Genomic DNA, 19,895 nt, shown 5'->3' on the forward strand with positions numbered 1-19,895 from the left:
TGAAAAGCAGGGTGCTGGACACATCCTTCTGTGCTAGGACATGCTCACTGGCACCAAAGCATTGTAAAACTGTTTTGGCTTACCTGTTTTCCTCCTACACCTAAAATCAGCAGCACTGTGCTTTAAGAGAGCATGTTTGGGAACTGAAATTCAGTGCATCTGTCCCCACCAGGACCCTGGTACCTCCCTTGGCTCCACCAGGCACACAGAGAGCCTCAACACTCCTGCTCACTAAAGTCACCAGCCTGGGCTCTCATCAGATAAGTCGCTTTGCCAAAGATTAAGCTCCTGCTCTTCCACTACTCACCATGCTAAAGGCAGAGCTAAGCTTTCACAAACAAAAGCCATCAGAAGGGGAGACATCCAACATCCTGTCCATCATGGCCTCACAGCACAGAAGATGAAAGATCCCAAGGCCTCCCTTGGTGCATCAGTTCCCAGCTATGTTCACAGTCTTTGTCATTTTCATAAGGCCGTATTCAGACACAGTAAAGCTGTCAGCGTCACCAGACGTTCCAAACAGGGAGTGCACTAGGTGCTCTTAGAAGCCTGTTAAGATCTAAGCAAGCCACTGAGAGCAGGGCCAAAGGGAAACTTGGACCACCCAAGCATAGCCTGGCTTATTTCCAGTGCTTTTTGCCCCTCAGGTGACCACCCATGTCCACCTGACTGTCTCTTGGCGATTAACTCAGTGTATCCACACTCTTCACTCAGGGCAGATCCTGATTTGGACAGAATTGCAGGCCACCTACTGCCATCTCCGAGGTGTGGATGGGATAAAGAGCTCAGCACAGACAAGCTGGGAGCACATAGCACACCAATGCAAGTGGCCCTGTCCCAAACACAGCCAGTCCTTCCAGCTGTAATGCAAGTCCCCGCGCAAGTAATGCAGGTGTATTCCTACACACAGCATCCAGAGGTGACTCATGCAGAGGAAAGGCAATGGGTGCTTCTGCCCAACCACTTCCTCATCACCCAGCCCCTTAGCTTCAGTTAGTGCTCACAGATTCAGGGCAGTGCTCCTTATCTGTGTCACTGGGGCAACAAGCCCATAATAGTCTTGGCCAGGAGAGCCAGAGCTGTCATAGTCAGACCCCCACAGCCACCTCCCCAGGCAGAGGGTGCTGCACTTAGGGCTCTGAAGTGTCAAGTTCCCTGCAAAAACAAGCACTGTCTTCTGGAGAGTGAGGAGGGTCCTGTTTTTAATTCATGGCTGATGGCACTTACCTGGGAGAGTTACACAGGATGTTAACAGTGGGATAACAGAGACACCACTGCTTATTTGTGAACTATCCCAAATCCCACCTACACATCATTAATAGAATTTCACTTCATAGACACTTCATCTCAAACTCTCTGGGAGGCAGATGGTCTGTATAAACACCAGGAAGGGAAAAAACCAAAAATCAACAAAACAAAAAACCCCAACACTTACTTGAAAATCTGACTGCAGCCGTTTGACTGGTGACAGCCCCTAAGGAGCTGTGAGACACGCAGGAGTAATTACCCTCAGCACCAGCCCTCTCAGGATATTTACTGTCCTTTGCCACAGCCTGGGATGAGATGAAGAGTGATCCATTTGGAAGCACATGGAGATGTTCCTGCTCCACTAATGGAAACCCATTCTTCTTCCACGTGACATTGATCACCTGCTCAACAGGGGCCAGGTTACAGTCCAAAACCACGACTTGGTTTGGCTCCAGTATCACCTTTGCAGGACCAGCACTACAGCTCAGCTCCAGAGAATCCCCTTCCAACAGCCTCCCTGCAAAGAAAAGACAGCATTGCAGCGGGGGTTGCTTTCCTCGGTTTAATCACATCCGAGCTTTACACAGCGAAGGAAGCACAGTTCTCCATAAGTGTGGTGAAATTGACTGAAACAGGTGAAATTCACCCCTGTTAGGTGACCAGCACCTCCCACAGCACTTGTGCACTGCATTCTCCATCACACATCCCTAGGGCTGCACAACCTGCACCATTTCTGCCACCCCGCACTGTACCCAGCAGCCACCCCTTCTGTCCACACTTACTTTTTCCATGCTGGATTCAAGCAAAGAAGAACAACTGGAAGAAGGTGAAGTGACAACAAGCACAGAAGATGCAGCAAAGGCCCCAACCTGCCATGGCTGCCCATGACAAGTGAGGGGTCCTCCTCACCTGCCTGCATACTAGAGCCTGCTCCAAGGCTGATCAACCTCCACAAGACAACTAAGTGCAAGCAAAGGTATTCAAGCCCAGCTTGGCATCCCAATGCCAATGATCACAAGTTGGTTGGAGCAGTTCCCCCTCAGGGCGAACTGACAGTAAGAGCTCAAGCCCAGCTGGGAATCCTGAAAGACAGCATCTCCCATTGATGTTCATGTACTGGGAAACTCATTTCAAAGGAAAGACAACAAAAGAACGGCTAAAAATGCAACCTGCTGTCTCTGAGCGTTTTATCCCATATAGGTGAATCCAGAATGGGAATGGATGGATGGCTTTTCCCCACTAGAAAAGGATATTCCAGCTGCAAGTGGCCAGCACCCAGAACATGCCCTTAGGCAATCTGTTTGCTGCAGCCAGACACCAGAGCAGTGACCACCAGCAAGCTAAGCTGACGAGGTCTTGGTCTGGCTGATTTCCAACCCATGTACTTGTAGAAGAGCTCCACCTCTGAAACAAGGCTCAGCATTTCCTAAAAGAATATTGCCATTAATAAAATGCATTTGCTGTTAGAGTTCTCCAGAGACACTAAGTCAATGTTAGCTGGCAGCACTGCTTCCACACACCAGCAATTTCAATCTCTGCTGTGCTCGAACCACTACCATCCACTCTTTTTATGGCTCCACTCCAAATTATTTTGTCACTGCTCCAATCAGAAATGTTTCCTGCCTCTATAACAAGTTTATCAACACTGGATATGAACCACATGGCTCCCTGCCCGTCTCCTATCGCAGAAGGCTACAGATTAATTTTATAGGAATTCAAACACCCTATTAAACCCGCTACTACCTACTGCTGATAAAAGGGCTACATTTTAAAAGAGTGTGTGTTAAGCATGCAATTAGGGGCAATGACACGCAAAATTACACATGCAGGGAGATGGAATTATTTCAAGGCGTGTGCCGGAAACTGCAGGTGCCCCTGAAAGGAAGGGCCTAATCCTGCCCACAAGCGGGGCTGATTCAGTGCCCACCCAAGCCTGTGGGGACAGAAATTTGTCAGGTTTGCCGTCACTGCTGGTTTGCAGAATGACCACCAAGAACCTGATGTTGGCCAGCTATGTCCCTTCAGTGATGAGAAGGCTACACAAGAATCTTACCCATCTGCTGCATGTTGATTGCCATCATTACAGGATAGAACAGACCCTGCCCCAAGCACCATCATCTTCACTAGGACATCCAGGGGACAATCTCCCAGCCCCCAAAGCCAAACCCCGGCAGAATGCAGAGATGCCCATTTCACACCATGCTATGCAGCCAGCACAAAAGCCAGTCACTGTACCCCATGACAAAGGGGGAGCTACCACCAACACGGAGCTGCCTGCCAGTCCCTGGATTTAGGGTCTTCCCATACGGATGCTTCCACTGTGCTGCTAACTCACACTCTGCAGGAAGAAGGCACAGCAGGAAGCAGCAGACATCATCGTGCTCCCAACGTGCACACACTGCAATGTAATTCCTGGATCTGTCAGCCAGCACAGCCCTGGCAGGTTCCTTGCTGCCCAGCCCCCTTCAGGCCAAGGAGCAAGCTGAGGAATGCCACTACACAGGGACTTTGAGCAAATGCCCTCCTGTAAGGGCAATTCTGCCTGTTCATGTCTCCTAGGGAAGATTAGTCATTTGAGCAAGCTACAAGACTCCCTCACTGGCTCCACAGGAGGCTAGAAGTAGGGGAACACGAAGCCTGAAGGGCTGCCCCAAATGCTCTGGAAAGACACTGCCACTGGAAGACTTCTATCCAAGACAGCTGGTACAAAAAAAACCTGTATGAAATAGGGAGAAGTTAAGCACAGATCAAATTACCACCAAATACATGTGCAGAAGGTGACATGGCCAAACACAGAAGATTAACAGTTTGAGACTGGGGAAAACTCAGCTGAGCTAAGGACAGGAGGCACACTCAGAGCCACATCACTGTCGTGAGAACCCCCATCCATGGAGAAGCAGCAACCCAGACACTTCTCTAAAGGGATCTCCCTGAAGTAGCTGCTCCTGGCAGCATGTCACACGGGGCTTAGTCAGCCTGTGTGTATACACCACCTCCGGGGAGGTAGGGCTGCTAAGGCAAAGGCTGAGGCATGTGATGCAGAGATTATTTCAAAAGATGTTGAAACTTTGTTGGCTAAAGTCTTAATCCTTTGCCTTTCCTTAAATTTGTTGTCTTTAGATGCCCAAGTAGAGACTGAGGAGACAAGGAATTAACTCGGGTCACAAGTCACACCCGTTAGCCGACGGCTCCAGCTTTCTCTCTGCATCTTCCCCCTCAACTCCTCCTTTACACATCACTGCCAGCAGCGACACATCAACGCATCTCGGACAGCTCTTGTGCAGCACCAGCATTATGGGCACCAATGTTGCCTGTGCCTACTTTTACCCTCCTCCAACACCAACCCTCCTGTAATGCAGCAGGGCTGGGTGGGCACAGCCATGTGGAATCAGCTGGCTCTGCATGCTGGGCATCCCACCCGCACCCTGCCACCACACACACGGGATGTCCTCCTGCCTTCATTTTCTCCATGGGCTCCTGCTCCGTGCCAGGCACTCCTGTACATCACTTGGAGCAGCAGGACCCAGGACCCACACTTGGCATTGGAAAAAGCCCCACTACGAGTCTTGTCCTAAGATGTTCAAAGAACTGTATAAACACTCCCTGATTAAGGAAAAAATACCTTCCAGGCTCTGGAAACACAGGAGGTTCAAAACACTGCACTAAATTAGCAAGCCTGACAATAAGATAAAAGACCCTTCAAGGGAAAGGATCAGAAGAGAGTAAAATTACTCCAAGTGAGATCAAAGACAAATTAAATCAGGAATGTTAAGTGCTTACAGAAGCTGCTATTTCCAACCTCCATTCTTCTTCATATAGTGAAAGAAATGGATACGACCCTGCTTAAATATACAGCCACACACTCACATAGCCTTCTGCTCACCTTCACCCTCTTACCTGCTGGAGGTAATGCTGTAACGAATGTAGTGAAGACTACCCAGAACAGCCACCTGCCTCATACAGCTTATACAACTACTCCAACGGACATCGATAATAACACAGAGGTGGGCTTCCAAGTCAGAAGCCAGAAGGTCTTTCCACGCATCAGTTCAAGGCAGGTGTTTCGGCTACAGATCTGTGCTTTGTTGCTGGAGAGCTTTTTGCCTTTGGCTCCTCCTGGACGTAGTTTCATGCATCAAAGCCTGGCAGAACTGGAAGTTTTCAGCTCATGGATCTCTAAATTGAGGCCAGGGAACCCTGTACAGCGCTGCCCTACGGTGGGCAACATCACATATACATTCAAAGCAGGGTTTTACATCACAGCACCACCTACCTCCCACCCCCACCCCCCCGTCTACTGACTACCCAGAAATGACCCAACACAACTGAGAACATCTCAAAATACTTTTCTGGGGGAAAAGGGGCCAAAAGCAGAGTCATGAGTTCTGAGAGCAACAGTGCAGTCTGTGCCCAGCCAGTTGGAGGTAACCAGCAGAGTTCATACTAAATTCCACTAAGCCCGGCAAACTGCTGAGCTATTCCAAGGCGGACAGTAGCAGCTTTGAGATTATAAATGTATGTCCAAATACACGCTTACATGTAGATAGTTACCACATGCATGTGCATTCACGTACACAGAGTTCTGGGGGAGTGCAGATGTATTCAAACATCAAGCATGTGCCGAAAGGGAGGATCTTTGATGCAGCAAGTTAAAAGCATTTTGTTCCCATGAAAATTATATTTTCTGACCCAGGCTCTGAAGGGTTTTTTTTACTCTCTCCCACGTTGCTATCCCCTAGGCTACATTACACACAAAAACAGCCCAGGAGAAAAATGGGTTTTTTCTCCCATCTATTTCCTCACTTCCATCAGCCAGCCATTCACCTCCAGTGTCCAGGCCCAGTGAGGTAAATTAAAAAGTCTCCTGTTGAGTGGCATAAAAACAGGGCATTTCAGATGAACGAAGGTTGTAAAAAATCTTCAAGGCACAAAGCTGTCCTTTGCCCTCCATGGGAGCACAGCCCCTGCCAGCAGCAGGCTTGATTCCAGATCCAAAGCAGGCATCTGAAAATCCACGTTAAACCAGCCAACATTTCCCTTCCCAAACCACGCATCAGAAGGTACAGCCAAAAACCACTCCTATCATCTCCTCTCCCCAACATCAAACGGAGGCAGGAATAGCCCAACTTACCACTGAGCAAAAAGGGAAAAAGAATAAATTCTCTTGGTTTTGTAATTTCAAAACCATAAATAACCAGGTAAAGTGTGAGTTAGCAGTAGAGTGAGGTTTGACAGATTCCTGACAATGCAATTACTTGATCAGAGGCAAGACGCTCAGAGCAGTATTTTCACCTCCAAGACACACAATACTCCAAGCCCACAGATCTACTGGGAGCTTGCACTGTATGGCTGAGAACAGCACAAAACCCCACTTGTCTCCTTGTACATAGGGTTATTTCCCTTCCCTGGGATTTAGCCACTTAAATCAAGGAGGAAAGACCTAGACAAGGGAGATGGTTGTTCTGGTGAAATTTTGGCTATCAGCAGTAAATATGTCCTTGAGCTCTGTTACACAGCACAAGCAAATAAAAGGTTACTGTTCAACAGGAGACAAATGGCTTTGTTCACAGGAGGAGGAGTTGTGTTTTAGTAATTACTTTAGAAACAAAACATACAGGCATAAACCAAAAGAGATGCCTTTCTGTGCACTGGTGTATCTATGCTGCCTTTTTTTTGGTACAGCACCTAGCACAGTTGCAATCATCAGCTGATCCACAATTCCTGAGTAAGGTCCATGAGTAAGCTTACTGCCAGCACCCAAACGGCACATCACCATGAGGACAGTGCTGTCATGCTGGTTCAGACAGCCAGCGTATGCCCCAGCTGCAAATGCAGCATGGCCATAAACTCAGAAGATAAACCCATCCCAGTTATGCAGCACAGCTCATGTTCTTCACTGGCTGGTGTGAGGACAGCTCCAACAGCTTCCCATCACAGCCACAATCTTGTCACCAACCAACCCACCACCCAAAGGGGCTGTCCCAAGAGCAGACAGAAAGTTAGTATTTGGGGGAGAGGTACTATCTTCTCTTCAACAAACTGATCCAGCTGGGGGAATTCAAAGAGGTTTAGGCACGTGCAAGATCCCAAGGTACAATCATTCCTAAAAATCCCAGCCCATTCCTACAAACACACAGCCTGGCAATTACAAGGTATAGACCTTCACTTCAAGGCAGGGGAGGCCCATCTTTGGCACAGCTGAGAGAGGCCCCAGGATGAACTCAAGAACAGGACCCAACCCAAAGCAGCTAAACCACTGACAGCTTCCAGTGTCTCTTCATGCAAAAACCCTCAGACACTTCCAGCACAAAACAAATAAAGTTGCACCAAGCCAGACAGGACCCATTACAGCACAGGCCTTGGGAGATTAATACTTCACAGAGAGCAAAGTACAAGGGTTTCTAATCTGACACACTTCCAGAGCTGACATCACTTCTAGTTCTTGGCAGCCGGAGATTTTCCTGGGCAGCCGCTGTTGTGCTGCAGGTCCCACAGCCTGGAGCCTGGCCAACACGTTTCCTATTCCACACACATCTGGCACTTTGGAACTGGCTTGTGCACCTTGCAGAGCTCCAGCCAAAGAAAACCTTCCTGAGAGCAAGGAAAGCGGCTCAGGCGAGGCAAGCAGAGCGCTCGGTCTTCGTGTGTGTTCTGCGGGATATCAGGCGGTAAGAGTAAAGGGCTCCTCTCTCCTCTGCACATCCCACAGGAGGTGGCAGGAATTCAAACTGCAGTTCAGCCTCTGCACTGCCGCCTGTCTTAATTTATGTATTTATTTTGGATGCTGAACTCGTGGAACTCAACAGTACAATTAATCTCATTTAATCGGGAGTGAACAGCACTGAAGAAAAGTGGAGTTACTACTTCTGAAGGGTCTTCCTACCTCTCAGCAAGCCAACTACTGTGCCATTGTTCTGCTCAATGTAACCTTCTGCTGACGCTCTTCAGATGCTCTTAGAGCTGTAGAAAATCTTTACATTCCCATTGTCTAATTCAAAGAGCGACTATACTTCAGTGTGTCCCCATTAAAGCAAGACAAAGCCCTCTTTCTTCTTGGAAACTTTATGCGTTGACAATTAAAAGTCAATAGCTTGGTCTCAGCCTGTTTTTAGGGCAACTGCACTTGGCAAGTGGTGACCCAGAAAGAAATCTGGATGGAGGTCTCTGACGAAGTCTGCATTCTGGATGCTCAGCAACATTGGCGCTGAAAGCAGAACCAGAGGAGCTGTGGGGTTGGAGCACCCAACTCCCATGGTCTCTACAGAACAGGAGGCTGAAAGAGGAGCTGCGCACCTAAATGCCATTGTGCATCAGGCCTTCAGCCTCCCCATGACACAATAAAACAGAAAACATTCCTCCACTGAACCGTAACAAGGCCCGTGAAATGGAGGGGTCGAGATCCCTACATTCCCTGCCCAGTTACCAGATGTTACTGGAACTTTCCACTTTGTAATGGCAATGCAAACAAGCTAAGAATAAGGAAGTTACACCTTCAGCCTCCATTTAGCCTCTCTGGAACAGAAGGCCCCTAAAACTATCTCCAGTGCTGCTAGAAAGACCATTTCATTAACACTTGATATCCACGCACAGCAGAGCAGCTTCAGTACTGAGCAGCACTTGCCAGTGGGAAGCAGGCCTTATCCTAATTCTGCATATAAGCAAGCTAGATGGTTTATTTAATAATGCAGCATCTCCCACTGCTGCAGGAATATTTACCCAGCTGGCAGCAAGGGACTCTCAGATCATCCTCTGTCACTAAGCAGATCCCAGCCTTTCATGAGCAGCTGGGTGCCAGACCGGCACCACATGCAGCAAGAGACTGCACTCAGAGACCATCACACCATCCCCGCGTTGAGACGTAGGGTACAAGGCCAAGCCAGGAGTGATCCCCTTACACCCTGCACAGACCCAGCTGCAGGGAAGGAGTGTGCAGTGTCATGGTCACCCCGCAGCTTGGGCTGGGGAGGACAGTAGTGCCCCTTAGGTCCCGGTACACATCAGGACCCAGGATGAGCACTGGCAGGGCAAGCTCAGCTCCATCCACACACAGTCCAGTGCAGTGAAAATGCCCTGCAGCTGGCTGCTGAGCACAGGCTTGACCATCCCATAACCTAGGCCAGTCTCAACAGCTACAGGCAGCTCTAGAACTGCTACTTAGACAGAAATACTTTGTAATATCCTCTCAGGATGACATCCATTGCTCTAAAGCTTTAAGAGGGTCATGGTCCAAACACCCTTCTGAGCACAGTGTCACATGGGAGCAAACATACTTGAGCCCTATCAACTACATCTGTCCAAGCAGGTGAGCTGTACATCCCTGTAAAGGTCAAAAGGGAGCCCAAAAGGGAGTCCAGTTACTGCAACAAGATCAGTGGAGGGAGTACGCACAAAAATACCCTCTTTGTCCAGCTCTACTTTACTTAATAATAAAGATCTTTGCATCTAACAAATCTTTACAAGGCTTTGTGGCTTCGGAACATTGATCCAACCCACTCACTTCATAGTGGTCCATTATTATATTTTCACATGTATACAAAGCCCCTCCATTGCAAAGTTAAATTAATCATAATTTATCAATTTGTTGTAGCATGTTCCAAATGCAACTCTCCCTGACAAACGATGCTGGGCAAGAACCTCTTGCCTTTGTTCTGTTCAAACCCCCCATTAAAAGCAAGAGAGCAGAAAGGATTGCATGAAAGAAACACTATCTAAAACACATGCAATGCCGCATCACTCTTTATAGGCCATACCTGAAAAGCTTGATGTTATCTAAAGCTGTAATTAAGGTAAACAGGTTAATGACTAGACTCACTTAGATAAAAGCAAAGGCTGCCAAAGCCCAAATTAATTAATTAATTTACCCAAATTAATATCTTTGTGTATAAATATAACACACCAGGCATCAAGGAAATAAAACAGCTAAAAAGGTCCCCATCTAAGTATTTTTAAAGACACTTCTGATGCTCCGAACACTAAAGCCAACTGCAGCTGCTCATTTCATCCACCCAAGACCACTGGAGCCACCAACCCATGGCTCACATAACCCTGCAGACTCCAATCCAGTAAAGTATCAACTGATTCCTAGGAAGGACTAAATACTCTCCTCCTTCTGTAGAAGCACCAGGTTTGCCCAAACATCTAATCTCTATCTACAGATGATGCCTAGCAGATAGGGATAAACACAAAAGCAGCTCTGGAGATTGAGTTCAGTTTCATTGAGATGTCTGTTACTCCCACGTATCCCCTGCAAACAAATGGTCTAGAAAGATGAAACAAATCAATAGCAATAATTTATTCATCGTGTTGAATTGTCAATGGCAATCGTAAAGGTAAAGTGCTTGAGTCTTTCATGAAGGTTAAGCCTTTGTACTTTCTCCTCTCTGACCCCAGAAAGGCTTCTGAAACAGCAGCTGAAGTCTGGAGGAGGCTAAAATCTAGACTTGTTAATCTAAGCCTTTTTCAGGTCTTGTCCCCAGGGTGTCTCGCGCTACTGAGAGTGGAACAGGGAGAGCTGTCCCTGTGTACAGTACTATCAGCGCTAGCCTTCCTTGCATTGAGGGATGCTTATTTAAAGTGCCAAAGTGACTTCAACACTAAAATTACTGAAAACCTCTTCACAATCCCCTACATTGCCCAACCCAAGCAGGGCTGAGCTGTTTCCGTCCCTTTCCCACCTGCTCCAAGCCAAGCACACAGCACACCAACCTTCAGGCTTTGCTCTATAAACATCTCTGAGGAAGCCTCCACCTCCTAGCTGTATCTTTCCCTTCTTAAAAAACCAATAAGAAACAGCTGAAATGATCTCTGCAGAAGCTGCTGCAAGCACAGGATGCACAGGGAACTCAGGACAGAGCCTTGGGTTTTGCATTCATAAATTTACAGTGTAGAGGCATATTAAAATTACAAGCTTGAACAAGTGCACTGGAACAATAACACATCAGAGTCCTGTAATTGGGCCCTGAAATACACTTAGTGAAAAATACGGACCAGCTGCAATGTTGGAAATGCTCCTAATGCAATCCAAGGTAATTATTGGTAACAGACCATCAAACAAGTACATTAATATGCTCTGATCAGAGAGAGAATCAGATGGACAGTCTGGCACAGCAGCTTGTACCTGCAAATTATGTAAATTATGTGAAAGAGCAAAGCCCCAAAGCCCTAGAAACACTAACTCTAATGAAAGTTATTAAATGCTATTTTTGTTACCTGCTGGTGTTAACATTTGAAGGCCCATTTGCCACAGTGACTATAATTTCGCTGCTGAGCAGCAGTCCGAGCTGAATAAGCCTGATATTTGCCATTCTAAGGGACCACAACATGCTAGAATGACTGGCTTAGATTTGCATGATTTCACAGACAACATTTAAACACATAACTACTTCCTGCATTTTTCACTGATGTTGGAAAGGAAACACAGTCATTTTTGCTTTTGTTAGATGCAGAAGTTCCTGATTTTATTTCATGCATCATATATATGTTTGATCTGCAAACAACACAGGGGGAGTCTGAAACAAGATCTCCTGTTACAACATTACCTATTTTTGCACTTGAACTATTTAAGTTTAGCATATTTTTAGGATATACTTTCATCTCTCCAGGCCTGAGAAAGCTAAAAGTATGCAATATGATAAAAGCTTCAGTATCATGCCTCTTGAGAACAGTCAGTTAACCAGAAACTAAAATTACCAAATAAAATACACAAAGATCTTTCACCTGTGAGCTACAGTTAAAATTCTTAAGTATATTTTGTAGCTCTTTTCCCCTCTGTTAGTGGCTTTGTATATTCAAAAGATACAAATGCAAACACGTTAAATTGAAATACATTCAGCTCCAACAGTGAATATTTCATCTGTCAATTCCTCACCACATTACAGAGAAGGGGGGAGGGGGGAAGCATCATGCCCAATTTCAAACCTTGGGAAAAGTCAGTGCAAAGAGGAATCAACAGTGTCCCCACTGCAGGTTTGAAAGTAGCAGCCAAACTTTCCAGTAAATAAATCCCATCCTCTTTACCAGACAATCCTTTAGCCTCTGGAACTGAAACTTTCATATACAAAATGCAGCGTACAGCTCTGGAGCAAACTGACAGAGCATAACCCGTATCTCCCTCATTTTAAAGGCCTCCAGAAACTTGGCCTACGCTTTGTAATTTCCAAAGAAAGACACGATGTATAATTCCCACCCCTCTGCACCGCCCCCATTGCCAGGCTGTTGTAACAGGGATGGAGAGCCACCCTGGCTGAGTGGCTAAATATTAACCCTGTGATAAGCAGCCTGAGATCACAATGCGGGGATGGCTGCTTGAGCTATCCTTAACAAGATGGACATGCTTCCATCTTTAACAGAGCACCCAAAGACTCATTCACCTCCAAGACACGGGCTCAAATCCAATGAGAGCCATAGCCATCCCCAGTGGATTTCATGGCACAGTTCATTGTCCATTTTGCTTCCCAGCAGGTCAGCCACGCCATGTGTCACTGAGGACAGCGAGAAAGCTTGGCAACGAAGGAAAAAGGAAGAGCACATTACAGGGAAAGGAGGACGCGAGCCCTTTGACTCTGCCCTTGCTTGAATATACAAGGCCTGTGCTTCCAAATGTCAGCTTGGCCCAACAGCCCTAAATCACCCACCATGGCAATATGCAAGGAAGTAAGTTGATGACAACAGCTGCTCTAATTTATTAGTTGTCTCTGTTCACACACACCAACCCTGCACTAGGGTGCACTGCTCTATTTGCAGTCAGACAGAAACGATGAGTGTGACTCAAGGCAGCGGGAAAAACACTTCTCCATCACGAGTACTCTCCCCTTCATCGGCTCCACTTCCAGTTGTCTTGCCTGTCATTAAAAGGAACTTAAAACACGGCACTGAATGATATACTGCAATCAATACAAATAGCCATGAGATCCCCTGAAAAGGATGTGGAAGTACAGTTCAGCCGTGATATTTATGAGCACAGGATACCACAGGCCAGAACAGTTCCAACTCTCCCGAGTATTTCCACTATTTACACTGAGATCAGAAAATTAAAATGATATTTTACGCTTAATGGTTCAAACAAGACCTGTGAAGTCCTTCTCTCAGTCCCATTTACAACACAAACGCCAATGACAGAGCAGCAGATGGTCAAAAACACTCCCCTAGAATATTCAGGCGATTCAACTTGAATCTGTGCCCAAATCATTTAACTTTAATGGATTCTTTCATTAACAACCAAAGAAAGGGAATATGGTTGCCAGGACATTAAAATCACTTTTTCAATTACACTGTTATAAAATCGAACAAATTAGCTGTAATTCTTAGCTGAAGCCTAAATGGAAGCACGACTTTATGAAAGAAAGGAAAATTGATTTGGATTAGTGGGCATCAAGGGCTTTTTAAAAATTAACAAGATTCTTATGACTTCATAGCATGGATGGATTAGCTGGAGGTTTCATTGCCCTGCGTTTGCTACCTGCCAAAGCATGGCAGCTGGCTTCACAGCATTTGTTACAGAGGGTTTTAATTAGACTAAGGGGAGAGGATGCAAGGATTGAAGCTGGAAGCAAAGTTCTAGAGAAGCTGGGTGGCATCTGAATTCACCTTCTGGACCCAGCCCAGCAGGGTCTTGGCAAAACCCAGGGAAATCAGAACCTCTAAGCTTTAGCAGGATAAAGACTGCAGGCTGCATTATTTTGCTTGGGGTGGTCTTGCTTGAAGATCAAGGCAAAACTGCACTGGATGCTTCAAAAACACAAAATAAAAATCAAGCCCAAGATGGTTGCTGCGAAGAATGCACAACTTTAATGTGGGCTATTAAAAAAAAAAGAAGAAAAAAAACCCCAAACACAACCCTCCCCCCAAAAACCCAAACCAAGTAGGGATAACAATCAAAGCAGCAGAAAGAGCAATTCCTAAAGGAAACAGGACCTGTAACACTGGACACCAGATGCAAGGGAACTACAACACAGAGCAATGGGATCACACTATGAAGGAAGAAAAATGTCTTTTATATTGTATAATACAAACTTAATGAAAGAGATGTTCACTGAACACAACTTGCATTGATCCTACAGACCAGGAACCCCAAGATATATTTTAGAGAGTCATTCCCCTGCCAGGGAAGGTAGTAATTTGGAACTGCTGCCCAGAAAAAAAAGAGATTGAAAACCAAGCTGGAGTTACACCTGCACTGGACAAAGCCTTTTTAAAATTTTTTTTTTTTTTTTTTTTTTTTTTTTTTTTTTTTTTTAAAAAAGGCACCACTGGAAACAATCCAGTTTTGACCCCTGCAAGACAGACAGGATGTTCTAGCACACACGCTCCACCCCAAACATCTCCAGGATGATGCACTGCCAAGAGCACCTGCCCACTGGCAGATCTGGCCTCTCTGTAAGGCAAATGCAGCAGAACATTTCAAAACCATTTTCATGAAATCTTGCAACACAAAGCACTTTAGATGACTCTCCTTTACAAGTCAGCATTTCATATTTAGTTATTTCTACTCTTTATTACAACACAGTGATTGACAATTTGCATCAGTAAAAGTTGGCTTGAAAAGTTAATCTTTCTTTGGACAATCCTGACTATTACTTCTTTGCCATAATCATGCTGGTTTGTCACCCCTGTATCTGGCTATCAGATATGCCACAGGGTATTATTTTCCAATAAGCCAAGAAGACCTGTACCCTTTGAGCCAAGCCTTGTATTGTAATTGCTGTGGGTCTCCATGTGATTTTAGCAGGTTGTATATTTAAGAAAACAGCAGAGCACCTTTTAATCCAGAACGTTTTGAGCTCCATTTGCCTTAGAGTTCTTTTAATGATCCAAAAATCAGGGCACTCTCTGGTTTTCTGTTATAACTAATATGGGAGCAACTATATAGGCAAATATAACACACACAACCAAGATCTTTATCTCATCTAGGGTAGTACTCTGAAAAGCCTGGAGTTAGAGTGCTTTCAGGAAGGACACCTCCAGATGAGACTATCACTGACTGTGATCTTTCTGCAAGGCAAAGAACGGGCTTCTCCAAACTGACACTTTAGGCTGAAGGTGATTTAAACAATGTCCTTTTACTTTTGCATCACTGCAGTAGCATAGGAGCACGCACACATCAAATTACTGTGCTTCTACTGAATGGCAGCAAATGCCAGGGTAGGGAACAGTAATTTCCAGCTAAAAGCATAGGAACTTCCTGACCCAAACTGCCTGACCCAACCAACCAGCACAGATAAACACATTCAATTGCACCTGTGAAATCCGGCCTCCAGGCTCACACTCTTCCCAGGCAGAAAACACACTTCTCACCACATTGTACACACACCACCACCTTCCTGTCCATCAGCTGTGATTTAAGAGTACCTATGGGGACTTCTGAATACCCATTTTGACTACTGTCTATGAGAAGAAGCTTATTATTATCATAATTATTAGTAACAATTATACAACTATTATATATGTTAATACATGTCAACAGAATAAGAATATTAATATATTCTTGACAGGGTATTCCACAGAATTAATGAGATCTAATAATGAGCCTAACCCTTTCGACATCTTGCTGACACTTATTTCTATGGTAGCTACAAAATTCAGGTGCATCTGCTCGGGCAGTGAACTGGCTTGCAACTAACTCAATACCTGTAGGTCAAAAGGACATGAACGCTGATAAACAGAGGTCTGTGCCTTGCTTGAGGCAGTGATGGAAGAGGGAGACATGCATTTGCTCCTGCTACCTGTGTTATCAAGCTGGTACCCTCTACCACAGGGACAGGCAGCTCTGAGCAGCCAAGTCTCAAACCACCCCAGCTGCCTGCTGCAGTGAATGCCAATCAGTCCCCAAGAGCTCTTTGCCATTGCCACATGAATTTGAGTAAGCTGCGAGGCTGTCCCTATCTCCAGTCCCACCTCCTCTCAAAGACCTTCAAGCTTGGCAGCGCTGCAAGCTCAAGGGCACTCCAGTGATGCTGCTGCTCACAACACTGTTTTGCTAGTGGTCTTAGCTGGGATGCAGGGCTTCCCATCTTCTGACACCTTCCCATCACCCGCAGGTGCCAAGGGAAGAGAAATAAGCTCTCTCCAATGCACTGGGAAAGAAATCACAGGGCAGTCCTAAAGACAGTGAAATATGCCCCCAGGATCCTCAGAGCCAGCCACACTGAGTATACCACAGGGGCAGATGAGGCAACTTTAGTGTTATTTTGCATCCTACCTCCTCTACAAGCTGGGACTTGGGAAGAACAGATAACTTACATCATTTCAGCAGCAGACCCTAAAAGCCTTAATCCTAGTGTAGTGAAGTCAGCAGTAAAATTCCCAGACAGAGCGGAGGATTTAGCCCTAGAGAAGTTCAAAACAAAAGCAGCATTTGTGACTCACCCAGGAGACCCACAACGCACAACAGTGTAAAAATTACATTCACATAGACCTGAAGTGGCTTCATGGAAGACAACTCCGCAGCCTTTCTGCTTGCAGATCCCATCTCTGAGCATGCTTCTTACCCTCTTTTGTTCTTTATAGGATATTTGCATGGAAACAAGAGCTCCATTTCTCAGCTGCTCATCTCCTCCTGCTGTCTATCCTTCCCCAACAGAAAACAGACTTTACAGAGAGCTTGTTTCCATGCGAATAGCCCTGAATGATGGCTACAGAACAGAGCACATGAGCACCTCCCAGAGCCAGAGTGCCAGCTACCATGCTAAGGATAACCCACATGCATAGAAACCATCTCACCGTTTTGCTGACGAAAACTGCTGTGTACATGGGAAGTGTTCATTGGGAGACTTTCAGAGCATCTTCCATGGAAGGCAAGTCTCTCACTTTGAGACCATGTTGAGAAGGTCCAACTGTGTAGGATTCAACATCAATCACCAGCCAGGAAAAACCCTGCTAGCCTGTGGTAACCTCAAACTTAGCACTAACGTGTGGCACTAGGGAAGAGGAACTGTCAATATGAGACTCAGACTCTTTCAAAAAAAACCAACACAACAGTTACAGGAGCTTCAAATTCTGCTCTTGCCCCTGAATCTTCCTGTGATTTTTACTCATTTACAAGCATATTACTGTTGTTCCAGCGGACTAGTTATGTGGAAAGTCTAACCAAAGGGGGGAAGCTGACAGTGACCTGTTCTGGGTATCTAACTCTGAGTGTGAGCCAGACAGTGCTGTCAAAGGGCAAAGAATACACTCTGGAAACAAAACGTCTTTGTTCCTCTAATTTTGTTCCAGTTAAGTCAGTTCAGCTGTTCCATATAACCAGTCAAAAACATTCAGCATTTCCCAAAGTATTTTAAGACTTCAAAGTTTTAGGTTTTATTTTGACAGTTTTAAACTGCATAGCTTTTTTTTCTTTACAGATTTTTTTTCATTAAAAACAAGGCTGTTTAATAATTAAGCTTTACAACAACCACTGCCGCTTTGCTTTTATCATGACCTCAATTAAAATATTGTTTCTTGAAGACAGCTAACAGCTTCTGGGGAAAAGACAAAAAAAAAAAAAAAAAAAAAAAAAAAGAGGGTGTTTCACTAAGAATGTTTTCAATAGGCTCAATTTGTTAAAACTTGTGATTAAAACCAAACTCCAAGTAGGGCAGGTTCAAAACCAGGGGTGTTTTAAGTTTGTCCAAGTTGCTGATCCGAACTCAGAACATCACAGCCTTAAACGAACATACTCACCTAAAAAGTAAACTCTTCAACACTCACCAGTGAGGAAAATGTAGGAAAAACACTGTTCAGACCAGCACCTGGCAGCTCAGCAGAGACTGGAGCTGATCAGGAGCAGGCTGTTCCAGAACAAAACCTTTCTACATAACCCAGGCAACAGATCTGACCTTTTCATCTACAAAAAACAGTCAGGCCTCCACTGAACTCATTACCATGGGCGATCTGCCCCTCAAAACTGTTTTGTTCACAGTCTCGGGGCCAACCCTGTTCTAATACCAATTGCCTCCTGTCAGGAAAGTGCTAGAACAGCTCAGGGACAAGACCTGTGCTGAAACCAAACCTGTCTGAACTCTCCCCACGTAACATGAGCTTCACACACTCACGCTGACATTGTCACGACACCGAATGGGAGCCAGGCAAGCAAGTGAGGGACTTGTGTCTTCAAAAGCAAACAAAAGAGGGTTATAAAAACTAATCAGCTGTTCACACTCACTACTGCACTTCTCTGCAAAGCTGTAATCACAGCAGTCATTTTGAAGTGAGTACACCTCTGAGGGCTTCTTACAAGTAGCACTGGGATGGACTGGGCTTGGCCGGCTTCACGGTGCCAGCAGCACAGGCCCTAATCCCACAGTTTTGAGGCCAAAGCTCCACTCAAACAGTTCACAGTGCAGCCCACAACCAGCTGTGTCAGCACAACCAAAAAAGCAGGATCAAGCAGCCGTGGGGAGGGAGCTTTTAAGCCTGTGATCCTGCCAAATGCTTCGTATCACAGCCCTGCCTATTTGCATTTCTGCCTTGGGCCCCATCTGTAGCTTCCCATCCATGTAAAAGCTGTCCCCAGGGAGAAGAAAGGCCACCGTCCATTTGTTCAACACATCTCAAGCGCATCCAGTTTCAAATGAAGTAGGTGGTAAAACTCCTAATGCTAATCTTTTCCATGCAATTCTGAATCTTTTGTCATCTGAGGGCAGGAAAGATCAGAAATGGAAATAGCTGTCCAGCGGCCCTGATCAGTCGGCATCAGACACCAGTGCAACACCCAAGCCTCCCAGCCCTCCAAGGCAGCACCACATCCTCACTATCAGAAACACAAACACACTTGATTCTTTTCTCAACTTCCACTTCAGACAAAGTGATCTTACAAAGTAGGTCTCCAAATGCAGTATCAGTTAAATCACTTAGCAATAACACATAAGGAATAAAGTATCTTTAAAATACGGATACATCCTGTTCCAGAAGTCTTAATGGGCCATATTTTTAGCCCAGGAACAACCTGAAAGCCAGCACAGACATACTGCAGCACTGAAACTATGTTACTGCAAAGCTATTTCATTACAAGCCACAGCTCTCTTTGCAAAGACCGTTTCTTCCAAGAGCCCAACTAAGCCGGTAACAAGGTTTTCCAGCATGCATATGTGTAGGGCAGCCAGAAAGGAGCCCAATGTATCATGTAGAAGTTGAGAACCAGGAGAAAGAAACCAAGAAACACAGGAGATCGGTCCCTTTCAACACACGTCTCAGCAGCGGTCACTGCAATGGCTTTGAGCTGGAGAAGGGCCAGGGCACCGTGCATGCATCTGTTGGAGATCCCACCCAGGCTCCCAGCAGGCATCCTCAGACACATGCTAACTGCAAGACGGGAGCTCCAAGCTGAGACCACCCATGCTCTTGTGCTTCTCACTACCTGTAGTGACAAACTGCCTGGCACAGCCAAGAAGGTAATGGCTGGCTGCACAAGGGAGCACAGACCCTCCTCAAACAGCCACTATTTTCAGAGCTTCATTCACAGCCAGGTCAGCACAACACTGAGCCACCAACACCTGGAGGTGACAGACACATGGAAGACAGAGACAAGACCAGGCATCTGGCACCTTAACTTGCTTAAGCTCCACATGAGCAGCTGTGGAAAGAAATGGGCAGATGGGGTACAAACTTGCATCTCAACAGGATCCAGAGATGTTGGTGGCAGGCATTCAAGGTCATTTCTGCTCAAGCCC

At 45.9% G+C, this 19,895-nt stretch overlaps 1 protein-coding gene across 5 annotated transcripts in view; it reads right to left on the bottom strand.

Annotated features, from left to right (window-relative positions):
* The window catches only part of IGDCC4 (immunoglobulin superfamily DCC subclass member 4), a 100,964-nt gene that overhangs the window by 65,635 nt on the left and 15,434 nt on the right, over positions 1 to 19,895 (bottom strand). For 4 of the 5 annotated variants that reach the window (XR_007507411.1, XR_007507410.1, XM_049811570.1 and 1 more), the window contains exon 2: positions 1,436 to 1,765. Coding sequence is in view for 3 of the 5 variants with exons in the window: in XM_049811570.1 (XP_049667527.1) it covers positions 1,436 to 1,765 (330 nt within the window). In the remaining 2 variants the exon portion in view is untranslated. Of the gene's footprint in view, positions 1 to 1,435; positions 1,766 to 19,895 lie in introns of those variants that run through there. The other variant, XM_049811571.1, reaches the window with a different exon arrangement.

Source organism: Accipiter gentilis, chromosome 10 (genome assembly GCF_929443795.1).
Source record: "Accipiter gentilis chromosome 10, bAccGen1.1, whole genome shotgun sequence".
NCBI lineage: Eukaryota > Metazoa > Chordata > Aves > Accipitriformes > Accipitridae > Astur > Astur gentilis.